The 23,029-nt window shown below is 36.7% G+C and overlaps 1 protein-coding gene across 1 annotated transcript; it reads right to left on the reverse strand.

Annotated features, from left to right (window-relative positions):
• Positions 1-208: 208 nt before the first annotated feature.
• Positions 209-10,231, reverse strand: LOC131163449 (putative 12-oxophytodienoate reductase 11). Its single transcript, XM_058120037.1, has 8 exons — positions 10,088-10,231; positions 9,431-9,652; positions 8,977-9,282; positions 8,105-8,199; positions 7,773-8,044; positions 5,812-5,858; positions 2,450-2,468; positions 209-807 (listed from the first exon to the last, which is right to left on the reverse strand). Exons 1-8 carry the CDS (start codon positions 10,229-10,231, stop codon positions 209-211), a joined length of 1,704 nt encoding a protein of 567 aa, XP_057976020.1.
• Positions 10,232-23,029: the final 12,798 nt, after the last annotated feature.

Raw genomic sequence — 23,029 nt, forward strand, 5'->3', positions numbered from 1 at the left:
AGACATCTCCAACAAAAGATTGCGTCTGTCTAACAATCTACTCCTGTAATTCCTTCTTTTCTTAATAAACCCATTAATCATTTGTTGTTAATTAAGAAACAGAGGAACTCCCAAATTCCTATCACCTGGTTTAGTTTAGATTGAAGAGGAGATGCAAACCAAATCCTTTGGAGTTAATCAAATTTCAGGAACAAGTGATAAATTTTCTTTAAGTTGGTAAAGTATTTTCTTCCGTAGTCGTCAAAATCAAATCGACGTAGTCGTCGGCGATGGCTCTGTTTCCGTCCTCCCGGTTGTACCCGCCGGCGACGATGAAAGTCCCCTTGAAGGCCTTCCTCATCGGGAGAAGGCTGTGAGGCGTCTCCATCCTCTCCCCGATCCTCGCCATTCTAGGCTCAATCACGTGCAGGTACGCGATGCCGAACCGGTTCAGCTCGTTCGCCATGTAGACGCCGAGCCGATCCGGGTCGGAGTCCTTGGTCTCCAGGTAATCAGCGCAAGGGGACAGCTTCATCCCCACCCGGTCGCCGCCGATCTCGTCGACCACTCCCGCCACCACTTCCAGCGGGAATCGGCACCGGTTCTCCAGGCTGCGGCCGTACTGGGCCTCTCGCTCGGTGTTCACTTGGTCTTTCATGAACAGTTCCAGGAGGTAGCCGTTGGCACCGTGGATTTCAACGCCGTCAAAGCCAGCTTCGATGGCGTTTCGTGCGGCGAGCCGGAAATCGCGAACGATGTTGGGGATCTCGTCGGTCCTCCGCGGCGACCAGTCCACTCCTTCGATGCCGGGCGTGATGTTGGGTTTCCCTCCTTGTGGGGGACATGCATTAAATGGGTTACCCTTTTCAATTGGTTTTTTTGGCTTCTCAAGGTGCATGCCTTGTCTCCTATTAATTTTTCAAATTCTTCCGGTTGAGTTCCCCGCCAGCCGTAGTACCGAACGCATATAGCAAGCAGCTGACCCTACATCATTTTTCTCTCTAGTTTTGGGTTATTTCTACTCAGAGCTGTGCCCTGCGGACATATCTCAACGTTTGAGACAATCACTTTAAATTTTTTGTATTTTTTTTTTTATTTGTTGTTTGCATTACTTCATTAATTTACTTGTGAGAATTTATTCGTATATATTATATTTTTTTCAACAAGTGGTATCAGAGTCGTGTTATTTATACGCATTAAATTTATGTAAATCATGAATGGAAATATTGGCCGTATGATTAACTTCAATGAAAGCAATTAGATAACTTGGAGAACAAAAATGCAAGATCTTTTATTTTACAAAGATTTGGATGAGCCTAGTGATATCCGAAAGCCTAAAGACATAAGTGATGATGAGTGGAATATGCTTAATAAGAAAATCGTTGGTGTTATCCGGCAATGGATTGATGATAGTGTTTTTCATCATGTTTCTACTGCAACTTCGGTACATGAATTGTGGAAAAAATTAGAGGGTCTTTATGATAAAAAGTCGACTACAAATAAAGCTTTTCTTTTTTGAAAATTAGTGAATTTGAAATATAAAGATGTGGTCTTATTACCGAACATTTGAATGAGATGAAAAATATTATCAATCAGCTTGCTACTATGAAAATAGTTTTTGATGATGAATTACAGGCCTTAATGCTTCTTAACTTTTTGCCGAAAAGTTGGGAAACTTTCGTGGTAACAATTAGTAATTCGGCTCTCGATAGAATTGTTACTATGAACAAAGTAACTAGCAACTTATTGAATGAAGAAATTAGAAGAAAATAAGTTGGTTCTTCTCATTCAGAGGCACTTGTGACAGAAAATCGGGGGAAAGGCAGAAGCAAAAGCAGATATTCTCACCGCAATGATAAATCAAGAGGCCGGTCCAACTCAGTTTCGAAAAAAGATATTGAGTGTTACTATTGTCATAAAAAGGGGCATATAAAATAGGAGTGTAAAAAATTAAAATTCAAGGAGCAAAACAAAGAGAAAAATTTTGAGAAAAACATAAAGACACAACTTCAGTTGCATCTGATGGTGATCTTATAGTTGTTTGTGATAAAAGTTGCATTCATTTGATAAGTCAAAAGACTGATTGGATTATTGATTTCGGTGCGTTATTCCATGTCACTTCTTAGGAAGATTTCTTTACTTCTTATTCCAAAGGAAATTATGGAGTTGTTCGAATGGGAAATAAAGGTTTGTCAAACATTGTTGACATGGGAAATGTTTGTTTGGAAACAAATTTAGGATGCAAGTTGGTGCTTAAAGATGTGAGACATGTACCCGATATTTGACTAAATTTGATATCTACTAGAAAGCTTGATGATAAAGGGTTTGACATTCATTTCGATGATGGAAAATGGAAGTTCACAAAGGGTAATTTGGTGGTAGCTAAAGGCAAGAAGATCGGTACACTTTATATGATGCAAGGTAAAATTGGTAATGGTGTTGTGAATGCAATTGAAAGTCACTATTCCACCGATTTGTGGCATAAGCGGCTTGGGCACATGAGTGAAAAAGGAATGCAGTTTTTGTTCAAAAAGAAGCTCCTACCTAGGATGAAAGGTACCACTCTTAAAGCTTCTATTCATTGTTTGGCCGGTAAGCAACATAGAGCTCATTTTCGTACAAAGTTTGTTACTAAAAAATCTTATGTTTCAAATTTTATACATTCAGATGTATGTGGTCCTTTGAAAATTAAATCTCATGGTGGTGCACTTTATTTTGTTACATTTATTGATGATTGTTCAAGAAAAGTTTGGGTTTACACTTTGAAAACTAAAGATCAAGTTTTAGATGTGTTTAAGCATTTTCAGGTTAAAGTTGAAAGAGAGACTGGAAAGAAGGTGAAATGTGTGCGCTTGGATAATGGTGGAGAGTACATTGGCCCATATGATGAATATTGTTATAGCCAAGCCATTAGACATCAAAAGACCGTCAAGAAAACCCCACAACAAAATGGAATTGTTGAAAGGATGAACCGCACTATACTAGAGAGAATAAGATGTATGCTCTCTCATGCAAAGTTGTCAAAATCATTTTGGGGTGAAGCAATGAGGATGACGGTGGACTTGATTAATTTTTATCCTTCAACTCCTTTACTTGGCGAAGTTCCTTAAAAAATTTGGAAAGGTAAGGATGTCACTTATGATCACTTGAAAGTGTTTGGTTGTCGTGCATTTATTCATATTCCAAAAGATGAAAGATCCAAACTTGATGACAAGACAATGCAATGTATTTTTCTTGGCTATGGGCATGATGAATTTGGATTCAAATTGTGGGATCTGGTTGACAAGAAAATTGTTAGAAGCCGAGATGTTGTATTTTTTGAAGATCAAACAATTGAAGATTTTGGCACGGTTGAGCAACCACAATCTAATGGGAATGATTTTGTTAACTTAGACTTACCTTCTCCACCTTTGGCACATAATGAAAATTTTGAAGATGTTCTTCCACCTCTTGAAGATGTTGGAAATGATGAAATTCCTAGTGATATTAAAGATGAAAATGAGGGGGAGCAACAAGTTCAAGAGCAAGTTCCATTGAGAAGATCTTCAAGAGAGGCAAGAACTTCAACGAAATATCCATCAAGTGATTATGTTACTCTAACGGATCAAGGGGAACCCGAAAGCTATTAAGAAGCCATGAACCATGAAAATAAAGTTGAATGGACGGAGGCTATGCAAGAGGAAATGAATTCCATTATTGACAATCACACTTATGATTTGGTTAAAATTCCTCCTGAAAAGAAAGTTTTGAAAAACAAATGAGTGTTTAGGTTGAAAAATGATAGAAAGAATCTTTGGTACAAGGCTAGGCTTGTGGTAAAAGGTTTTGGTCAAAAAAAGGGAATTGACTTTGATGAAATATTTTCACCGGTTGTGAAGATGTGATCTATTCGTGTTGTTCTTGGCATGACAGCATACTTGAATTTAGAAGTTGAGCAACTAGATGTGAAAACTGCTTTCTTACATGGTGACTTGGAAAATAAAATTTACATGGAACAATCGGAAGGCTTCAAACAAAAAGGGAAAGAGAATTTAGTGTGCAAATTAAAGAAAAGTTTGTATGGGTTGAAGCAAGCACCACGGAGATGGTACAAGGAATTTGATTCTTTCATGATTGATCATGGTTACTCAAAAACCTCTTCATATGATTGTGTGTTTGTGAAAAATTTTCGGATGTACTTATATTATTCTCTTACTCTATGTTGATGATATGCTCATTCTAGGACACGAATTCTCCAAGATTGACAAGTTGAAGTTGGAGTTGAGCAAGTCTTTTACAATGATAGACTTGGGATCAGCAAAACAAATTCTTGGCATGAGAATTGATCGTGATTGTGAAAAAGGGAAAATTTGGTTGTCTCAAGAAAGTTACATTGAAAAAGTGCTTGAGAGGTTCAATATGGATAAAGTAAAACCCGTTCGTTGCCCACTTGCTAGTCACTTCAAGTTTAGTACAAAACAAAGTCCTATAAGTGAGAAAGACAAGGAAATGATGAAGAAAATTCCTTATGCTTCAGCCATTGGTTCCTTGATGTATGTAATGGTTTGCACAAAACTGGATTTAGCTCACGCTGTTGGAGTTGTTAGTTGGTTTCTATCTAATCCGAGAAAGGAGCATTGGTTAGCGGTAAAATGGATTCTCCAATACCTTAGAGGCACTTCAAAGGTGTGTTTGTGTTTTGGAAATGGTAAATCTATGCTCCATGGATTCACGGATGCCAACATGGCTGGTGATGTTGATTCTAGAAAATCTACTTCGGGTTATTTGATAACTTTTGCAGGGGGGACTGTGGCATGGCAATCTAAATTGCATAAATGTGTTGCTCTATCTACTACAGAAGTTGAGTTTATTCCCATTACAGAAGCTTGCAAAGAATTGCTTTGGTTGAAGATATTTTTAAAAAAGCTAGGCATGGAACAAGAAAGGTATGTTCTTTATTGTGATAGCCAAAGTGCAACTCATTTGAGTAAGAATTCTATCTTCCATTCAAAGTCAAAACATATTGATATTAGATATCATTGGATTCGGGATGTGTTGGATAAGAAATTATTGCAGCTGGACAAAATTCACACAGATGATAATGGTTCGGATATGATGACAAAATCATTATCTAGAGACAAGCATGTGAAGTGTCGAATTTTGGCTTGATTAGTGGAGTCGTTTCCGTAAGTCGGGAGGGGGAGATTTGTTGAGTTTCCCTCCTTGTGGGGGACATGCATTAAATGGGTTACTTTTTTCAATTGGTTTTTTTGGCTTCTCAAGGTGTATGCCTTGTCTCTTGTTAATTTTTCAAATTCTTCCGAGTGAGTTCCCCTTCAGTCGTAGTATTGAGCGCATATAGCAAGCAGCTGGCCTTTCATCATTTTCTCTCTAGTTTTGGATTATTTCTACTCACACATAACCTCACAGCTCCTCATGCCCATGCCTGCAGCTAGTGGGGGTCGTCTTCTCCGCTGCAAGCTGTTGCTCTTCTCTACTCTGGCAGTGTATTATTTACAGTATATTGGTATTTTTTTTTTGGTTGTGCTCTTCTTTGACTAGTTGGTTTTCTTGGAGCTTTATTCAAAATATTTGATGAGGTTTTTTCATCTTGCTACATTTGTTTATACACTCTTGTGTATTTGTAAGGCTTATGCCTTTTGTATCTACTTTGTACAACATATTTGGTGATAATGGATTTGGACCGCCTTGTCCCGTGGACGTACCTCAACATTTGAGGGAACCACGTTAAATTTCTCGTGTCTCATTTTTTTTTATTTATTGTTTGCATTACTCCATTGATTTACTTATGGGAATTTGTTCGTATATATTATATTTTTCCCAACACGTGACTCCCTTGGTGCCACATGAGATTGAGGCTTCCCCATTTGGCTGGAAACCTACTCAGAATATATATATATATATATATATATATATATATATATATATATATAATATCAATAAATCTTCTCGTTGTTTTATAGATTAAAAAATTAAAATATAATTTTCAATTATATAATATCAATAAATCTTCTCGTTGTTTTATAAATTAAAAAAATAAAATAAAATTTTCAATTAATAGATAGTTCAGTGATTTTAAGAGTACTTTTTCAAATTAGTAATGACTTCATCTCTCTTTCATAAATTGATAGAGTAAAAAGGTAGTTACCTCTTTGATGTTTGATAAAAAGACAGACACATTTGATAATGTTGGCAAAATAATACAAATCTTCCCTTAGATTTAAAAAATATCATAAACCTCTCCTTAGGTTTGCCTAAAAGGCAAAGGTATCCACTCAAAAAACTTGTCTTTTTACAAAATTGAATGAGAAGTTTGTACCTTTTTTCACAAGCGTAAGGGGACGTCCTTTGAATTTTTGAAACCTCATAGATGTCCCATGATTATTATCTTTTTTGTCAAATCTCAGAAGAAGGTTATTAGTGTCTTTTGTCCAAATTGTTATTGATTATATTTTTTGTTTTTTAATTTTAGAAAGGGTGCCCATGGCCAGTTATTAATATAAGAAAGTAGTAATAGTAATTAGGATGCATTTTTTTTCTTAATTGTTTCAAAAAAATCATGCTCTTTCAAATTTAGTTGTAAAATAAACTTAATGATTTATTTTACTAAATGGATCATTTTATAAATAATTTTTTGAATTTATTTTTTATTTTTTACGCACTCTTGTTCATGATTATTCAAACGAACTATAATTATTAAAAGTCAAAAAAATACTTTCTTTATTTTCATTTACTCTTGAAAATTAGGTTTATAATTATTGAAATGCAAAAAAACACTTTCTTTATTTTTGTACTCATTCATATATATGATTATGTGGAACTTTGTTGATAATTATCAAAAGCTAAGAGAACACTTTGTGTGCGTGAACTTTTCAAATGTCCTTAATTATCATTTTTAAGACTAGAAACTTAGATGGTAAGGATCGTTTAGAATATTTGACAATAAAATCATGTTGTGTTTGAAAAAATTTTCTCCCCCATATAATAATTATTTCAAAATTAATTATGAACAAAGAAAAGTAATAAATTTAGCAACCATGTAAATATTGTTTGATGATGGAAACTCTTTAAATACTGGATTAATTAACCCAAACAATAATCAATTATTCCATCCTTCCCTAATTTAAATATTAAATCTTAATTGTGTAGATTCATTTTCAATTCAACTCTTCTTTCCCAAAAGTATAAATTTAATTTTAATTTAAAATCTTGAACTCCCAAGACTTGAACAGATGAACCTAACATATAATTTTAAAAATTTAAATTTATCAATTAAAGAATGCTGGGGCAGCCTAAGCTTCAGCTATTGGCAGAAAATTGATTGCTTTATCGGGTGGGACGCAGAAAATGCCAAGAAGAGTTTAAGATAATTAAGAAAAAGAATAAAAAATAAACTCATTGGCCGGATAGTCATGCGTGGTTTGGTGATACCCTTTACAAGCTTTATTGTAAATGGACCATCACACCACAAGCTTTATTGTAAATGGACCATCACACCAGCAAAAGCAATTGGGTATAAACAATTTATAATGGAGAAGAACAGCTAATGTTATTACACTCATTCTTTTTGGGGTCTTGGATGTAGATGTCATGAATGCTAGCCTTGAGCCATTCTTATTTCTTCAAATATTTTTTTAAAAAAATTACTTTCTAATTCAATCAGCGATTAATGTTATTATGTATAGTTAAGATAAACATAATTTAAAGTTATTACTCATGTGGCTAACATAGTCACTTAGAAATTGGTAGATGAAAGTCAATTTGAGGAATAAATGATGGAAAATCAAGCATACCATAAGTGGAGACACGACCAACCTGCCAGATTTGGAAGAAGAAGAAGGCACCCTTGGCATGGATAGCATCGACAATGGGTTTCCAAGCTTCGACATGTTGCGGCATCCATATCCTAGGGGTTTCTGGGTACCCTTGTCCAGTGTTGGAGATTGCCATCCCCTCCGCTATCAGCAAACCCCCCTTTGTCGCCTGTTGCCTGTAGTACACGACAATATGTGGCTGAGGAATCGTGTTGTATGACCTGCTCCTCGTCAATGGTGCTAAAACTATCCTACATGTATACAATACCATAAGTTTTCAATTACCCTATCACGAGAGAGAGAGAGAGAACCTGTGTGAGAGGTTGAACTTTCCCATTTTGTATGGAGTGAGGAGAGGAATGGGGGTGGTGGCCAGTGGGGGTTGTGTTGCTTGCAATCTCTCTCTCTATTTTTGGGCTTGTGCTGTGTTATGCTTCCTTGGCCTGTGAAGTGGGTGTGTTATAATCTATAGTGATCAAGGGAAGAAATGTAGTAATCTCTTTATGTGCGTCAAACGAAGCCCATGTGAATTTCATGCAATTTTAGTGCCCCCTCCCTACTCTAGCTATGGCCTTTGTCATTTGGCATTTTCTCTTTTGCAGGGAACAGTGCTACGCGCCAATTTCATGCTAGCTATAAGCGTGAAATAGAGCAACATACTTAAATCGAGATTCAACACATGCAAACTTTGTTTCCAAGAATATATCTCGTCTATTATTTTTATGCAAGTAGTGAGATCTATTTTGCAAGAAAGTGCCAAGTTCTATTCACTTTACAGGTATTGTTTGTAAAGAGAAATTATGCATAACACTTGTTTATCTTTGTCATCATGTATTTGTTTAATTTTTTAAATATGAAATATGTGATAATGAGTAAGAGAGTTTTGATTATAAATGATATAGTTCGAGTTTTGACAAATTTGATAGAATCAAAGGGGAGCAAAACACTGAGAAAAGAAAAAGTATTCATTGAATCATTAGGGTTCTACAAGAGATAAAGATGACTTATATAACTTACAAGAATAAAAGGGAAAAAGATTATTCCATCCTGATAGAATGCAAATAATTATTATAACTAATATCCCCCCTCAAACTCATGATGTGGTAGCAAGAAGCATCGAGAGTTTTTCAACCAAAAAACGAAAGCGTTGGATAGTGTGGGACTTCATAAAGAAGTCAGCAACCTGCATGGAGGAAGGAACAAAGCGCAAAGTAATAGTTCCTTGCTGAAGGTCATGTCTGGTGACATGACAATCAATTTCAATGTGTTTGATCCATTCATGGAACACTGAATTCCTTACAATTTGGATAGCACTCCTATTGTCACAACATAGAGGAATAGGAGCAGAAAATATAACACCTATATCAGCCAACAACCAATATAACCACACAATCTCAATCATAGTAGACTCCATCATATGATATTTAGCTTCAGTAGAAGAGCACAAAACAACTGCTTGCTTCTTGAGTTTCCAAGAAATAAGAGTCACCTAAAAATACGCAAAAACTGGTAGTAGATTTTTGATCAGTAGGATCAACAGCCCAATCCGCATCAGAGTAGGTACAAAGTTTCAAAAACGAGGTCAAAGAGAATAAAAGATGATATCACAAGATGCCCAAAACAACTGACCAATGTACATATGTAGGTGAAGCAACAAACTTACTCATGATGTGGACAGCAAAAGCAATATCTGGGCGAGTAATAGTCAAATAAACCAAACTGCCAACAATAGTATGATACAAGGTGGGATAAGGTAAGGGTACACCATCAGTGGGAGTGTAGCGGACATTAACCTTAAGATGAGTATCAACAGTTCGATTATCAGTGAGACGAGCGCGGTCAAGAATATTTGCAACATGCTTCGATTAGGAGAGCAAGTAACTTTTGGGGGATTAGGCTATTTCAATTCCCAAGAAGTAGCGGACTAGCCCTAAATCCTTTATGTCAAACTCTCGAGCCAGCATCTTTTTTAAGTCCACAATACCATCAACATCATTGCCCATAATAATCATATCGTCAACATATAAAGAAAGAATGATACGACCAACAGAAGTATGCCTAACAAATAAAGCTAAATCATGAGCACTGGAAGAGAAGCCAAGAGAAGTGACAACCATAAAAAACTAACCAAGTTCGAGGAGCTTGTTTGAGACCATATAAAGCCTTCTTGAGTTTGCAAACCTTACCAGAGTTATGAGAGATACCAGGCGGAGGTACCATGTAAACTTCCTCCTTCAGATCCCCATTAGAGAAGAATTTTTAACATCCAACTAAGAAATAGCTCACTGACAAACAAAATCTACAACAATAAGAGCACGAACAATTGTCATCTTGGCAACTAGGACAAAAGTCTCCTTATAATCCATACCATACTCTTGGGTAAAACCTTTAGCAACCAAATGAGCTTTGTATCGCTCAATAGAACCATCTGACTTCATTGAAAGTAATGGTGTAGTCCCAAGAGGGGGTGAATTGGGTATTTAAAATATATTGTAATGGAAGCTTGATTTACTTTAAACATTTTAATTAATTTCAATCACCACAAAAACAACTAAGCGACGAACAACTATACAAATAAGCAATCTGATGAGTCCCTAAAATATATGATTTTAGACCCTCATTTTCCTTTGTTTATCCTCATTTTATTATGTATTTACCCAGAGTTGTCATTGTTTAGATTTATGCAAGGTTTGTTTGTCATTTCAAGAAAAATAGGTTAAAACCATGGAGTTTGACATTACAAGAAGCCAAGGAAGATTTTGAGGATTCAAAGCTCGAATTTAGATGTTCAACCAAGCTCCAGAAGCTTTAAATGATAAATAGACGAGAAGATGACGCTCGACCATGTGGCACAACCAGCAAACCACAGGGACAACTTAGTCTTCCATTGCAAACTCCAAGGTTCAGACTGAGATCAAAATGCTGCAAGGTTCGACCAAGTGCATGACCAAGTGACACCCTAGAGTGACCACATTGAGATATTGAGACAAAACTGAAATTTAGAAATACCGAGAGTCTCATTGAAGTGTTCGACCAAGAGACCTTTCGGGGCGACTATGTCGAGATACTGAGATTTCCTAAAGATCGAGATACTACAGGTCTCAACCATCAACTCGATCATCAAGACCCTGAGGTGGGACGAAGTTGAAAACATTGAAGATTTGAAACCTTGACTTCCCGCGAGATTCGACTAGGGCATGCACAAGAATGCCAGAGGAGCGATTTGGTTGACAGTGAGGATCTGCTGCGCGAGATTTGCTGCAAACTTTCCTAACTTGTAAAACAACCCTTGTAAACCCTAGATCCTATAAGTATTAGCTATGAACACAAGATTTGGGTTCCTCTTTGGCCTCTTCTAGGTTAGTGACAGACCTAGGAAGTCATTGAGAGCCAAGTTAGAATAGGAGTAGAGTAGTTTCGATTCATGTACGGAGTGTTCGACGACCTGTGACAACCGGTGGCGTTCATACACTAGTCATATATATTAGGATCTTTTGTACTTCCTATAATTAGTGACAGACGTGATGAATGCAAAGGGATGATCTTTTTACATGCTTTCATTTACAACTTTACTTTACTGCTTTAATTTGTGGTTTAGATTGTGATGATGTTTAGTGACAAGATTAACACCTCTATTGTAGAGACCTGAAGAATTATAGTAATTAAATGATAAAATAAATAATAGAAAAGGAAAATTCTAAGGGGGGCTCAGTAGGGTCTCGTCGACAAACAACCTTCTTGGGCACGTCAGCGTGGACGTGTGTCTCGTCGATGAGAATTTACTGAGAGGGTTGTTCTTAGGGCCTGAATTTTTTCAACGAGGGTTAAGAATTGTCAACAAATCTCCTTCTTGGTCTCGTCGACAAGGTGACGTGGCTCGTCGATAAGTCAGCACTTTATAAATATACCAAACTTAGGATTTAGCGAGAAATTTTTGCATAAAACCCTCTCTTTCTAGAAACTGACTCCCTTTACCTTCACTCTAGATTTCCAGCTTTGATTCTTATCGGTTTGATGATTGAAAGCCGCTACGCTACTTCTAGGAAGATTCTTTACAAGTCTGCTAGAGTAGTTTGTTGGTTAGGCCAACTTGGGCACCATCCCAAAATTTGGGTAAGTTGGTTATTTCAAAATTTATAAGGTATTTGGTATTTTTGGACCAAGAGAAATGTATTAGGTGAGATAATACTAGAGTTTTGTGAGGAAAATGTAAATTTTAGGGTGTTGAGCTAGGAACATCACAGGTGTAGGTTTGAAATAAATTGTGGGCTTCCCAGTAAGTTAGGTATGGGGATAAATTAAGTAAGCATTTTTCATGAAATTATTTATTGTTATGCAACATTTATTTTTTTTTAAAAAAACGTATGTTATAGAACTATGCCTGGGAATACTGCTATTGAACAGAAAAATGGTTTTAATACATTTTATAAGAAAATATGATTTTAGAACAAATTATGAGTTTAGAATGTTACTGTAGGACCTGAAGAATTATTGTAATTAAATAATAAATGAAAAGAGAATAAACATAAAATTTAAAAAAGGGACTCACAGGGTCTCGTCGACGAACGCAGGGCGTCAACTTCTTGGACTCGTTAACATGGACACATGTCTCATCGACGAGAAGTTACCGAAGGGGTTTAGCAGAGCTTGAAGTTCGTCGACGAAGGATTCAAGTTCATCAACGAACTTCCTTCATAGACTTGTTGACAAGGTGACGTGTCTCGTCGACGAATCCAGGTTAATAAATATGCTTAACTCAAAGTTTTTAGTGAGAAATTCATGCAAAAAATCCATTCTCTCTCTAAAACTGTCCCTCTCCCCTTCTCTCTACAATTCTAGCTTCATTCTTCGCTGGTTCAACGATTGGAAGTCACCATGCTACTACTGGGAAGATTCTCTTCAAGTCTGATGGAGTAGATTGTTGGTTAGGCTAACTTGGACACCATCCCAAAGCCAAGGTAAGTTGATTATTTGGGTATTTTCAGTATTACCAAGCTTATCTGAGTTTAGATTCTATGTTGTTTGAGAATATACTGGTGTTTTGTGGAGTAAAATCGGGGTATTGCATTTTCAAGATTAGGGTGTTTTTGGGACCCTATGGATATGGGTTGAGAACCCTAGCGGGTATATTTCCAAGAACTCAGGTAAATTACAGTTTAGAAATGTTGGATATGTGGAGTTGGGGAAAATATGATTGTGATAATTATTATGGTAAATTCATTTGTTTGATTTGGAATTATATAGGTGTTATTTCAGGGAGTTGAAAATTATGAACGTTGCATATGTGAAATTATGAGTAGTATTTAGAGCTAGATAACTAAGTAAGGTGAATACATGTTATGCCAGCATTATTAGACGTTTTATTAATATGATATAGTATTTGATCAAAGCAGGAAAATTATACAGTTTTACATAACATATGTAAAGAGTTTATTGAATTGTGTGGCTTAAGAAATACTGGAATATTATAGAATATGTTATATAGTTTTACAGAAGCATGATTATATAGCCTACAGAATTATGAAATACAACGTATACAATTTTATATACATAATTATACAGAAATACAACTTATATGATTATACAGTATTTTACAGAATCATGCTTATATAGTATTTTAAAGAATTATGATTTCGTCGTAAATCTCAGAGCATGATTATACAATATTTTATAGAGTGACTATACAGTGTTTTTATTTACCATGATTATACATAAATATATAGAACCATGATTATACAAAATTTATAGAATCATGTTATACATAATATAGAACCATGATATACAGAAATATAGACTATACAAAATATAGAGCCATGACATACAAAATACAGAATTACAGTTACATAATTATAGGATATATAGATATACAAATATATAGTTATTATAGCGTCATGGCTATACAGTTTATACAGGATCATGGTTAATACAAAAATACAGAATCATGGTAAAACAACTAGATTTATATAGAAATATTATTATACAGTATCATACCTTGATGGAATACAACAGTTTACAAAGCACGGTACCGTTGCGTTACAGTATAGACAGTGCAACCATACGTCTCAAATAGAGTATGGTACAGTCGATTATGCCCTTGGGTAGAGTTGTTAGCTCCCTAGCGTCCGGACCAAGTGGAGTGGGCCTTCTATGCTATAGGCTTCTAGATATGCATACAGTTAGGCTAGCACTGGAGGGCCAACTAGTGTTTAGCTCCGCCTACAAGCCACATAACCTTGTCATAAGGGGGTAAGTCATGACATATAGCCATCTAGGGAGAAATTTATAGATATATAGTTATGTATAGTACACACTAAAAGAAGATATTACATATTATAGATAGAAGTACTTTTGAATAGATAACTTAGAAATTTTCATATTCTATATGATATGAGCATGTGTTATTATACAGATGTTTTCTTGATATATGTTGTATACAATATTAATTAAGTGATATGTTGCCAACTAACTCATATGCCACACATTGGTGATAACATGTTTCTCCTTACTAAGAGGTACCTCACCCCAAAATTATTAAACATTTCAGGTAATCCGGAGAGACGAGCAGGGCTGACTTAGAGGTAGAGGTGGTGTTAAGTCGACATAGCTTTTGGGATGAGTTTTGGGCTGGTCTGTGGAGCCCATAGTGTTTTTGGGGACTTTTTGGGAAGTGTTATGTATATATGTGTGTATGTGTACAGCTAGGTATATAGTACTCTGGTATTGTACTCTAGTATATGTTGGATGTGTATGTACTTATGCTGCTTAGGAGTTATATGAAATGCACAGGATACCACAGTCCCACTTCAGGCCGTGATGACATCAGTTATGTTCATGTAAGGTTTTAGAGTCCATTTATTTATATAGAAAAAAAAATGGATGGAAATTTCATGTTGTTACAGTTACTCACATTTGTGTGGCATGAATATAATTTCCATGAAAATTATGTTATATTAAAATTTTATGATTTTTCCGAGATAAGCGTGTTACGACGGTTTTCAGAAAAACCATAAAAGTCGTACAGGAACTAGGGTTTTAGAATATTATGTTAAACGGTGTAGAAACTTCATCATTTTTACGTTATGAATTATGCCGGCATAGATGTCGTGATTTTTACGTTATGAACTATGTTGGAGTAGATGCCGTGATTTTTACGTTATGAAATATGCCGGTGTAGATGCTGTGATTTTTACGTTATGATTTATGTTGGCGTAGATGCCATGATTATGTATTATATGTAAGAAAACATGAAATATGATTATGTCAAATATTACTCTGAAATACAAAACAACTATGTTTTAATAATATGAAATGTATTATATGTTATCAGAACCTGGATGGCATAGTTTAGTTTTACGAAGCACGGTATCGTAGCTATATGTTCAAGATTATGTTTATGTTAGTGCTACAACACATCTTAAATAGAGTGTGGGAGATGACAGTCGATGTGGCTTTATAGGAGTGTTGTAGTTCCCTTGGTAGTCCGAACTAGGTGGGGCAGGCCCATCGTACTTACACACCTATGTTTGACTTAGCATGGTCGGCCAGCCATTGCTAGGTTTAGCCTATGGGCTGCACAACCTTGCCATGTGGGGGGGGGGGGTAAGACATGACAACAACTAGCTATCTATCCTGGGTAACATTACTGTATGGTATAGTTATATAAGATGATTTTCATGCATAGAAATTTAGTATATTATACTATGTTATGGCGAATCATGTCTTATTCATATATGATTTATGCACTTTTTATATGTATAATATGAAAATACTTATATTGCCACACACTGATATTACTTTATCTCCTTTACTGAGAGGTGTCTCACCCCAACATTACAAACATTATAGGAAATTTACATAGAAGGGCAGATAGAGCCTTGCAATAGTAAAGGTTGACTGAGTTGCCCTACCAGAAGGGTAAGTATTTGAGTTGGGGTCAGATTGGTTTTTGGGATTATGACCTTAGGATAATTTTTGGTCTTTTTGTGCATATATATATATATGACAGATTTAGTAGAACTCTGGTATTGTGTTTGGTGTTGTATGGTATGTATGTAATTTATGTTTTTCGCTACTTAGGTATCAGAGGGGTATAACAGGTATATCTCTGGTACCCATGGTTCCAGGTTGATCATGACTTTGACAGTTTAGCAGGTCATTAGAATTGTTATAAATGTTATTATGTGGAAAAAAAATATGACATAAATAAGCAGGTTGTTACAGTTTGGTATTAGAGCTTAGGTTGCTAGGTTCTATAGACTCTAGAGTGCAGCGGAAACAATACCAAAGTATAGGAAAAAGGATTTGAGGTATTGTTTTGCAATCTGGAGGCAAGACTTCCGTGGTGGTTTCTGTGTCTTTCCTAGGGTGACGATTTCAGGAAAGCCATAGTAAACTATTGCCGGGTTGAGTTTCTAAAGTGTAGGACTAAATCTTAAATTAGGATAAGGATGTCAAGATAGAAGGATAATATGAGATTTTGGTTAGATACGTAAATTATAAGGATAGGGTCCCTAAGTCATGTTTATTGTATTTTCAGGATGGACCCTGGAGGTGGTAGTGCTCATGCGACGGTAGTGAGGGTGCAGGGCCCTCGGGTGCAGGCGGCGCCGATTCAGATGCAGTATTATGTAGTGTAGTTCAACAGGTCATGGATGAGATTGCACGGAGCTCCAAAGAGCAGGGAGATATGTCTGCAGGCCATGGGTGTATGATAGAGAAATTTACCAAGTTGAATCTTTGGCATTTTCAGGAGGAGCTGATCTTGTAGTCGCCAAAAATTGGATGCAGGAAATAAAGAAAGTTTTGGTGGTATTACAGTGCACGGAGGAGCAAGGGGTCTTATTTGCCACCTATAAATTGACAGGAGAGGCCGAGAGATGGCGGACTGCTATGAAACTATTGGAGGAATGGAGGTCGGTACCTATTACTATGACTTGGTGCCGGTTTAGAGATTTGTTCTTTGACAGATACTTTCCAGCCACCACCAGGGAGGCCAAAGTGGGGGAGTTCTTGAATTTGAACTAGGGACAGCAAACAGTCTAGTAGTAAGTGGTGAGGTTCATAGAATTATCCCGCTTTGCCTCGTATATTGTTCCCGATGAAGCAAAAAAGGTGAGACAATTTGAAAGAGGGTTGAGGCGAGAAATATACAAATAGGTAGCGGTGTTGAAAATGCAGGACTTTGCTGAGTTGGTAGACAGAGCAGCTGTGGCTGAGGCTAGTGAGCGGATGGGTCTAGAGAAGCAGGGATAGAAGAAGAGGTCCACTCCTTCAGGATTTTAGCAGGGATCTAGTTGGGGCTAGTGGAGGGGAGGTAATTATGGCAAAGGACAGAGGAAGGAGATGAGGGGCCATGAGGTTCAGGGTATGCAAATCTACCAAGTTTGTCAGACATATGGGAAGAGACACTTAGGAGAGTGTCGAGCAGGGAGAGGTGTCTGCTATTGCTATGAAGTACAGGAACATTTTTTATGAGATTGTCCTACACCACCTGGTACCACACCTACTCCCAGACCTCACTAGGGAGGTTATCAGGTGCCTTACAAAGGCCAGCAGAGGAATATAACCCCGGTGAGGGTTTATGCTTTAAGGCCGAGAGATGCGGAGGCCGCAGGCAACATCGTGAGATGTACCCTTACTGCTTTATCATATCAAGCTATTATTTTATTTGATACAAGAGCCACCCATTCCTTTATTTCTACGAGATATGTTAAATTGTCTGGTGTTGAGACACAGATATTATATGTTGAATTGTCAGTAGCTACACCGACAGGGTTAATGGTAAAGTGTCGTAGGGTGCTCAAAGGCTATCCAGTAGATATTCAGGGAAGAGTGCTACCAGCTGACCTAATTGTACTAGACGTGCATGGATTCGATGTAATACTGGGTATGGACTGGTTGATAGCTAACTATGCTAGTATCAACTGTCATCTGAAAGAGGTGATATTCAGACCACTAGGAAAGCAAGAATTCAGATTTGTGGGGTCGTAGGTGCATTCCCCACCTCAGTTAGTGTCAGCCATATAGGCGAGAAGACTACTCCTAAACGGATGTTAGGGGTTTATGGCCTATGTAACGGAGGTGAAAAAAATGAATTGAAGCTTGTCAGTACATCAGTGATTAAGGAGTTTCCAGACATTTTTCCAAGAGAGTTACCTGAGTTGCCTTCCGATCGCAAAGTAAATTTTGCCATCAATTTGCTTCCAAGAACGGTGCTGATTTATAAAGCTCATTACCGAATGGCTCTAGTAGAATTGGTAGAATTAAAGGAACAACTGCAGGATTTATTGAATAAAGGGTTTATCAAACCGAGTGTATCGCCCTAGGAGCTTCAGTGTTATATGTAAAAAAGAAAGACGGGACCATGAGGATGTGTATAGATTACTGAGAAATAAACTAGGTAACAGCTAAGAACAGGTATCCTCTATCCCGTATAGATGATTTATTTGATTAGTTTCAGGGTACACGGGTTTATTCAAATATTTATATGTAAAAAAGAAAGACGGAACCATGAGGATGTGTATAGATTACTGAGAAATAAACAAGGTAACAGTTAAGAATAGGTATCCTCTACCCCGTATAGATGATTTATTTGATTAGTTTCAGGGTACACAGGTTTATTCAAATATTTATCTACGCTCTGGGTACCATCAGGTAAAGGTCGGAGCAGAGGACATCTCAAAGACCACTTTCAAGACCAGGTATGAGAATTATAAGTTTCTAGTTATGCCATTTAGTATGACAAATGCTCTTGCTGTATTCATAGATTTGATGAATAAAGTCTTTCACTAGTATTTAGACCAGTTCATTATGGTTTTCATTGATGACATACTGGTCTACTCGAGGAGTTTTGAGGAACATGAGATGTGTTGGCCTAACAAGGTCTTTCAATTGGTTTTGGTGATAACAAATAAAGGATGATTTAACTTGAAAAAGGTTGAGTTTTGGTGTTTCAGGAAATATGGATCAAGTGTGGTTCAAAGCAAGGTGTTTTGGGAAATATGGATCAAGTGTGATTCAAAGCAAAGTTCAAATATAGCCCAACTCAAACAAATTGTTCAAAGAATCTCAAAAGCAAAGAGAACTTAAGCATGAAGGCTTAGGAAACATATTTGTAAGTATTTCAAAAGGCAAAATATCATTTGAAATATATTTTGAAGCTTTTTGAAAGAGATTATAAAGATTTAAAGACCTATTTAAATATATTAAATTGAGTTTTTATAAAGATCATGGGAGAGCAAAAGAGTTTTAAAGAAATACATTTTATAAAACAAATTTTTAATAGTTCAGATGACTGAAATTTAAGTTCAGACATCTGAAGAATTACTTCAGACGTCTGAAGATTAAGTGCAGACGTCTGAAGAATTTACAAAACAGGCAAAGAGTTTCAGTAGCAAGTTCTTTGAACTTGCGACTTTAGACATCTGAACCTGCGACCTCAGATGACTGAACCCTAACTTCAGACATCTGACCTGTATCCAGTTCTATTTATCAAAGGTTTCAGGAACTTCAGACGTCTGACCTTGACTCTTCAGACGTCTGAACACTGTTCAACAGGAAAAAATTTTAAAACTCTTATTTTTAAATTGTAGCCGTTTGAAACCCAAATTTTCTAATATCTTCGGAAATTTTTTAAGGAAACTCTTGCAACAAGGAAACCTACTTAGAAGCCTATAAATACATGGTTCTTGTGAATTAAAAACTTATCCTAAGCATTGAAATTCTCTTAAAGCTCTCTTGCTCTCAAAATCTCTTTTACTCAATCTCTTGCAAAGCTGAAAGTATTGTTGTTCTGATCTTTTGTTCATCAAATCGTGAAGAATTACTGATTTCTCATCTGGAGAAAAGGATTTTGGTGAATTCTTTGAAAAGCTTCAAAAGTTTATTTCATTCTTGATATTTTATCTTTTGAAGTACATAGTTTTGATTTGTACTAATCTGCTCTTTGTGTGAGCTTCTCTTGTATACCATATTTTGATATTTTTCTTGTAGATTTTGAACGATTCCAAGCTGTTGGAACGTTGACCAAACAAGGGCACATTGTTTGGAGAAGGCGGGCTCTAGCCTTGACTAAAGGAGTGGTTGTAAATAGGCGTTGTTCCACCCGGTAACGGAACTGCTATAATGGAATCCTTTGGTATTTTGCCAAGGGCGAGGACGTAGGCAATGTTGAAACCGAACCTCGTAAAAATCTTGCATCTTTCTCTCTATTTTACATACTATACTTGTTATGTTGTATAATTTCAAAGTGCAGGTTACAAGTTCCAAAGAGAAAGAAACAAAGACTTTTGGTATTTAGAGAGTACGTTTCGATTAACCGTTTGCGGAAACCCAAAAGGGAGTACGTTGGTTAATTTATGGAAATCTTAATCAAGAGAAGTGCATACTAAAATCTAATTCAATGAAGGTGATAAACATTCATAAGGAAATCAACAAAAAGCAAAATTATCCTTGATTGAGTGATTGAATTATTTTAGCTTTATTGATTGTCTTGTTCATTTAAATTACAAGTATTCTAAAGTGTGCTTATAAATTATCTGTTGTGCTTTCTTTAGTATCTTAAGAAAAAAAAAATATTAAATATCATCAAATTAAAAAGATTCCAATTCACCCCCTCTTGGGAAGCTATTCCTAATTTCAAGATACATTTAAGGCTGGTACTTCAGATGCTCAGAGAAAAGAAATTGTATGTCAAGTTTAGCAAATGTGAATTCTGGGGTAAGAAAGTTTCGTTTCTGGGGCATGTTATATCAGGGGATGGAATTTCAGTAGATCCCAGCAAGATAGAGACAGTGATAAATTGGGCTAGGCCGAGGAATGTATAGGAAATCAGGAGTTTCTTGGGACTGGTGAGTTATTACCCTCGGTTTGTAGAGGGATTTTCAAAATTATCAGGGCCTCTGGCGTGACTAACCAGGAAGAATGCTAGGTTTGAATGGAATGATGATTGTGAGCAGAGCTTCCAGGAATTGAAGTAAAGACTCGTCACTACATTAGTATTGACCATTTCATCCAGAGGTGATGGCTATATGTCTACAGTGACGCATCCTTGAAAGGGGTCAGATGTGTGTTAATGCAGCAGGGCAAAGTTGTGGCATATGCTTCCATAAAATTGAAATAATATGAAAAGAATTATCCTACACATGATTTAAAATTGGCTGTAGTGGTTCATACATTGAAAATTTGGAGGCATTATCTGTACAGAGAGAGATGTGAAATATTTTCAGATCATAAAAGTTTAAAGTACTTGTTTAGGTAGAAGGAGTTGAATATGCAGCAAGGAAGATGGTTAGAGCTCATCAAGGATTATGATTGTACCATCAGTTATCATCTAGTGAAGGCAAATGTGGTGGCTGATACGCTGAGTCAGAATTCCATGGTAGCAGCATTGTTAGTAGTGGAAATTCAACATCCGATCTAGATGGACTTGGAGAGGCTTGGTGTGGAGCTAGTAGAGAGTGATCACCAAAAAATTATTTTCAACCTGGTGGTGTAGCCTACCTTATAGGAAAAGATTAAAGTAGCCCAGAAGAATGACACATAATTAGTAGAGCTGATAAGTAAAGTGCAGGATGGACAAGGAGAGGAATTTAGTATTTTAGATGATGGAACTTTGAGGTTCCGTACTAGGTTATGTATGCCTACAGATGTGGATATTAGAAGAATGATCCTAGAGGAGGCTCACAGATCCTTATACACGGTTCATCCTCATAGCACCAAAATGTATCGGGATCTTCGAGAATCTTTCTAGTGGAGCAAAGAGAAGAGGGAGATTACCAAATTTGTATAGCATTAATTGATGTGCCAGCGGGTTAAGGCTGAGCACCAGAGGCCAGTAGGATAGTTGTAGCCACTTTACATCCCGAAATGGAAATGAGATCACATTACTATGGACTTTGTGACGGGTTTACCACCAACGCGGTAGGGACAAAATGCTATTTAGGTGGTTGTAGATTGACTGACGAAGACCACTCACTTTATCCCTATTAAAATCAACTATTCCATGGACAAACTGGAAGAATTATATATTCAAGAGATAGTACGATCCCATGCCAGTGTCTATTGTATCAAACCGAGACCCACGTTTCACATCCCAATTTTGGAGGAGTTTGTAGGAAGCTATGGGGTCTTAGTTATCATTCAACACTGTGTTCCATCCTCAAAATGATGGGCAGACAGAGAGGATGATACAGATCATTGAGGATATGCTACACGTATGCATGTTGGACTTCAAGGATAGTTGGACCCAGTATATGACGTTGGTCTAGTTTGCATATAATAACAGTTATCAGGCTAGCATTGACATAGCACCTTACTAGGAGTTATATGGTAGGAGATGCCGATCTCTACAATACTAGGATGAGATGGGTGAGAGGCGAGTTTTGGAACCAGAATTGGTGCAGCAAGCGTACGATAAAGTTTGACTTATTAAAGAAAGAATCAGTGCAACTCAGAGTCGGCAGAAAAGCTACGCAGATACTTGCCACCAAAATTTGGAATTTGAAGTGGAAGACCATGTATTTCTAAAAATAGCGCCATTGAAAGAAGCTATGAGGTTTGGGAGGAAGGGTAAGTTGAACCCTAGGTTTATTGGCCAATTCGAGATACTTGAGAGAGTGGGGTCAGTTGCCTACTGGCTAGCTTTACGACCAGCTTTTTCCTATATACATGAAGTATTTCATTATTTCCATGCTGAGGAAATACATCTCAGATCCCTCCCACATGGTTAGTTATGTAGAGATAGAGCTCACAGATTCACTGGCTTATGAAGAGACACCGGTACAGATTCTGGATAGGAAAGAATAGGAATTGCGCAGTAAGAGAATTCCATTAGTAAAAGTCTTATGGAGGAATCACGTGGTGGAAGAAACTTCATAGGAGCTTGAGGAAGAGATATAACAGAAATACCTACACCTATTCAGTGGGGACCAACAATAATTAGGAAATTAATCAGGTAAATATGTAAAATTTCTTTTGTACAGGTTAATCAGTATATGTAATAATTTTCTGATAGTAGATAGGATTTTGGTTTGGGAGAATTTTATTTTATGTATTTGTAATCTCCCAGAACCCTAAATGTAACCATGGTATTCCTCCGTCACAAGTGAGGCTAAGTAATAAAATAAGTAGCCAATTTTTCCTCGAAGGACGGTGTATAGCATAGACAGTAAATTTCGGGGACAAAATTTTATAAGGAGGGGAGAATGTAGAGACTCAAAGAATTATAGTAATTAAAT

The sequence above is a fragment of the Malania oleifera genome, chromosome 9 (assembly GCF_029873635.1).
Source record: "Malania oleifera isolate guangnan ecotype guangnan chromosome 9, ASM2987363v1, whole genome shotgun sequence".
Taxonomy (NCBI): domain Eukaryota; kingdom Viridiplantae; phylum Streptophyta; class Magnoliopsida; order Santalales; family Ximeniaceae; genus Malania; species Malania oleifera.

Excerpts from the sequence above, each read along its gene's own strand:
- LOC131163449 (XM_058120037.1), bottom strand. The coding sequence starts at position 10,231 with ATGAAGTCAGATGGTTCTATTGAGCGATACAAAGCTCATTTGGTTGCT. Across the intron at positions 8,200-8,976 it reads TTGTTCCTTCCTCCATGCAG|AGAGAGAGATTGCAAGCAAC; the intron begins GTTGCTGACTTC and ends GCCCAAAAATAG. Across the intron at positions 5,859-7,772 it reads TGGTCGTGTCTCCACTTATG|GTTTCCAGCCAAATGGGGAA; the intron begins GTATGCTTGATT and ends TATTCTGAGTAG.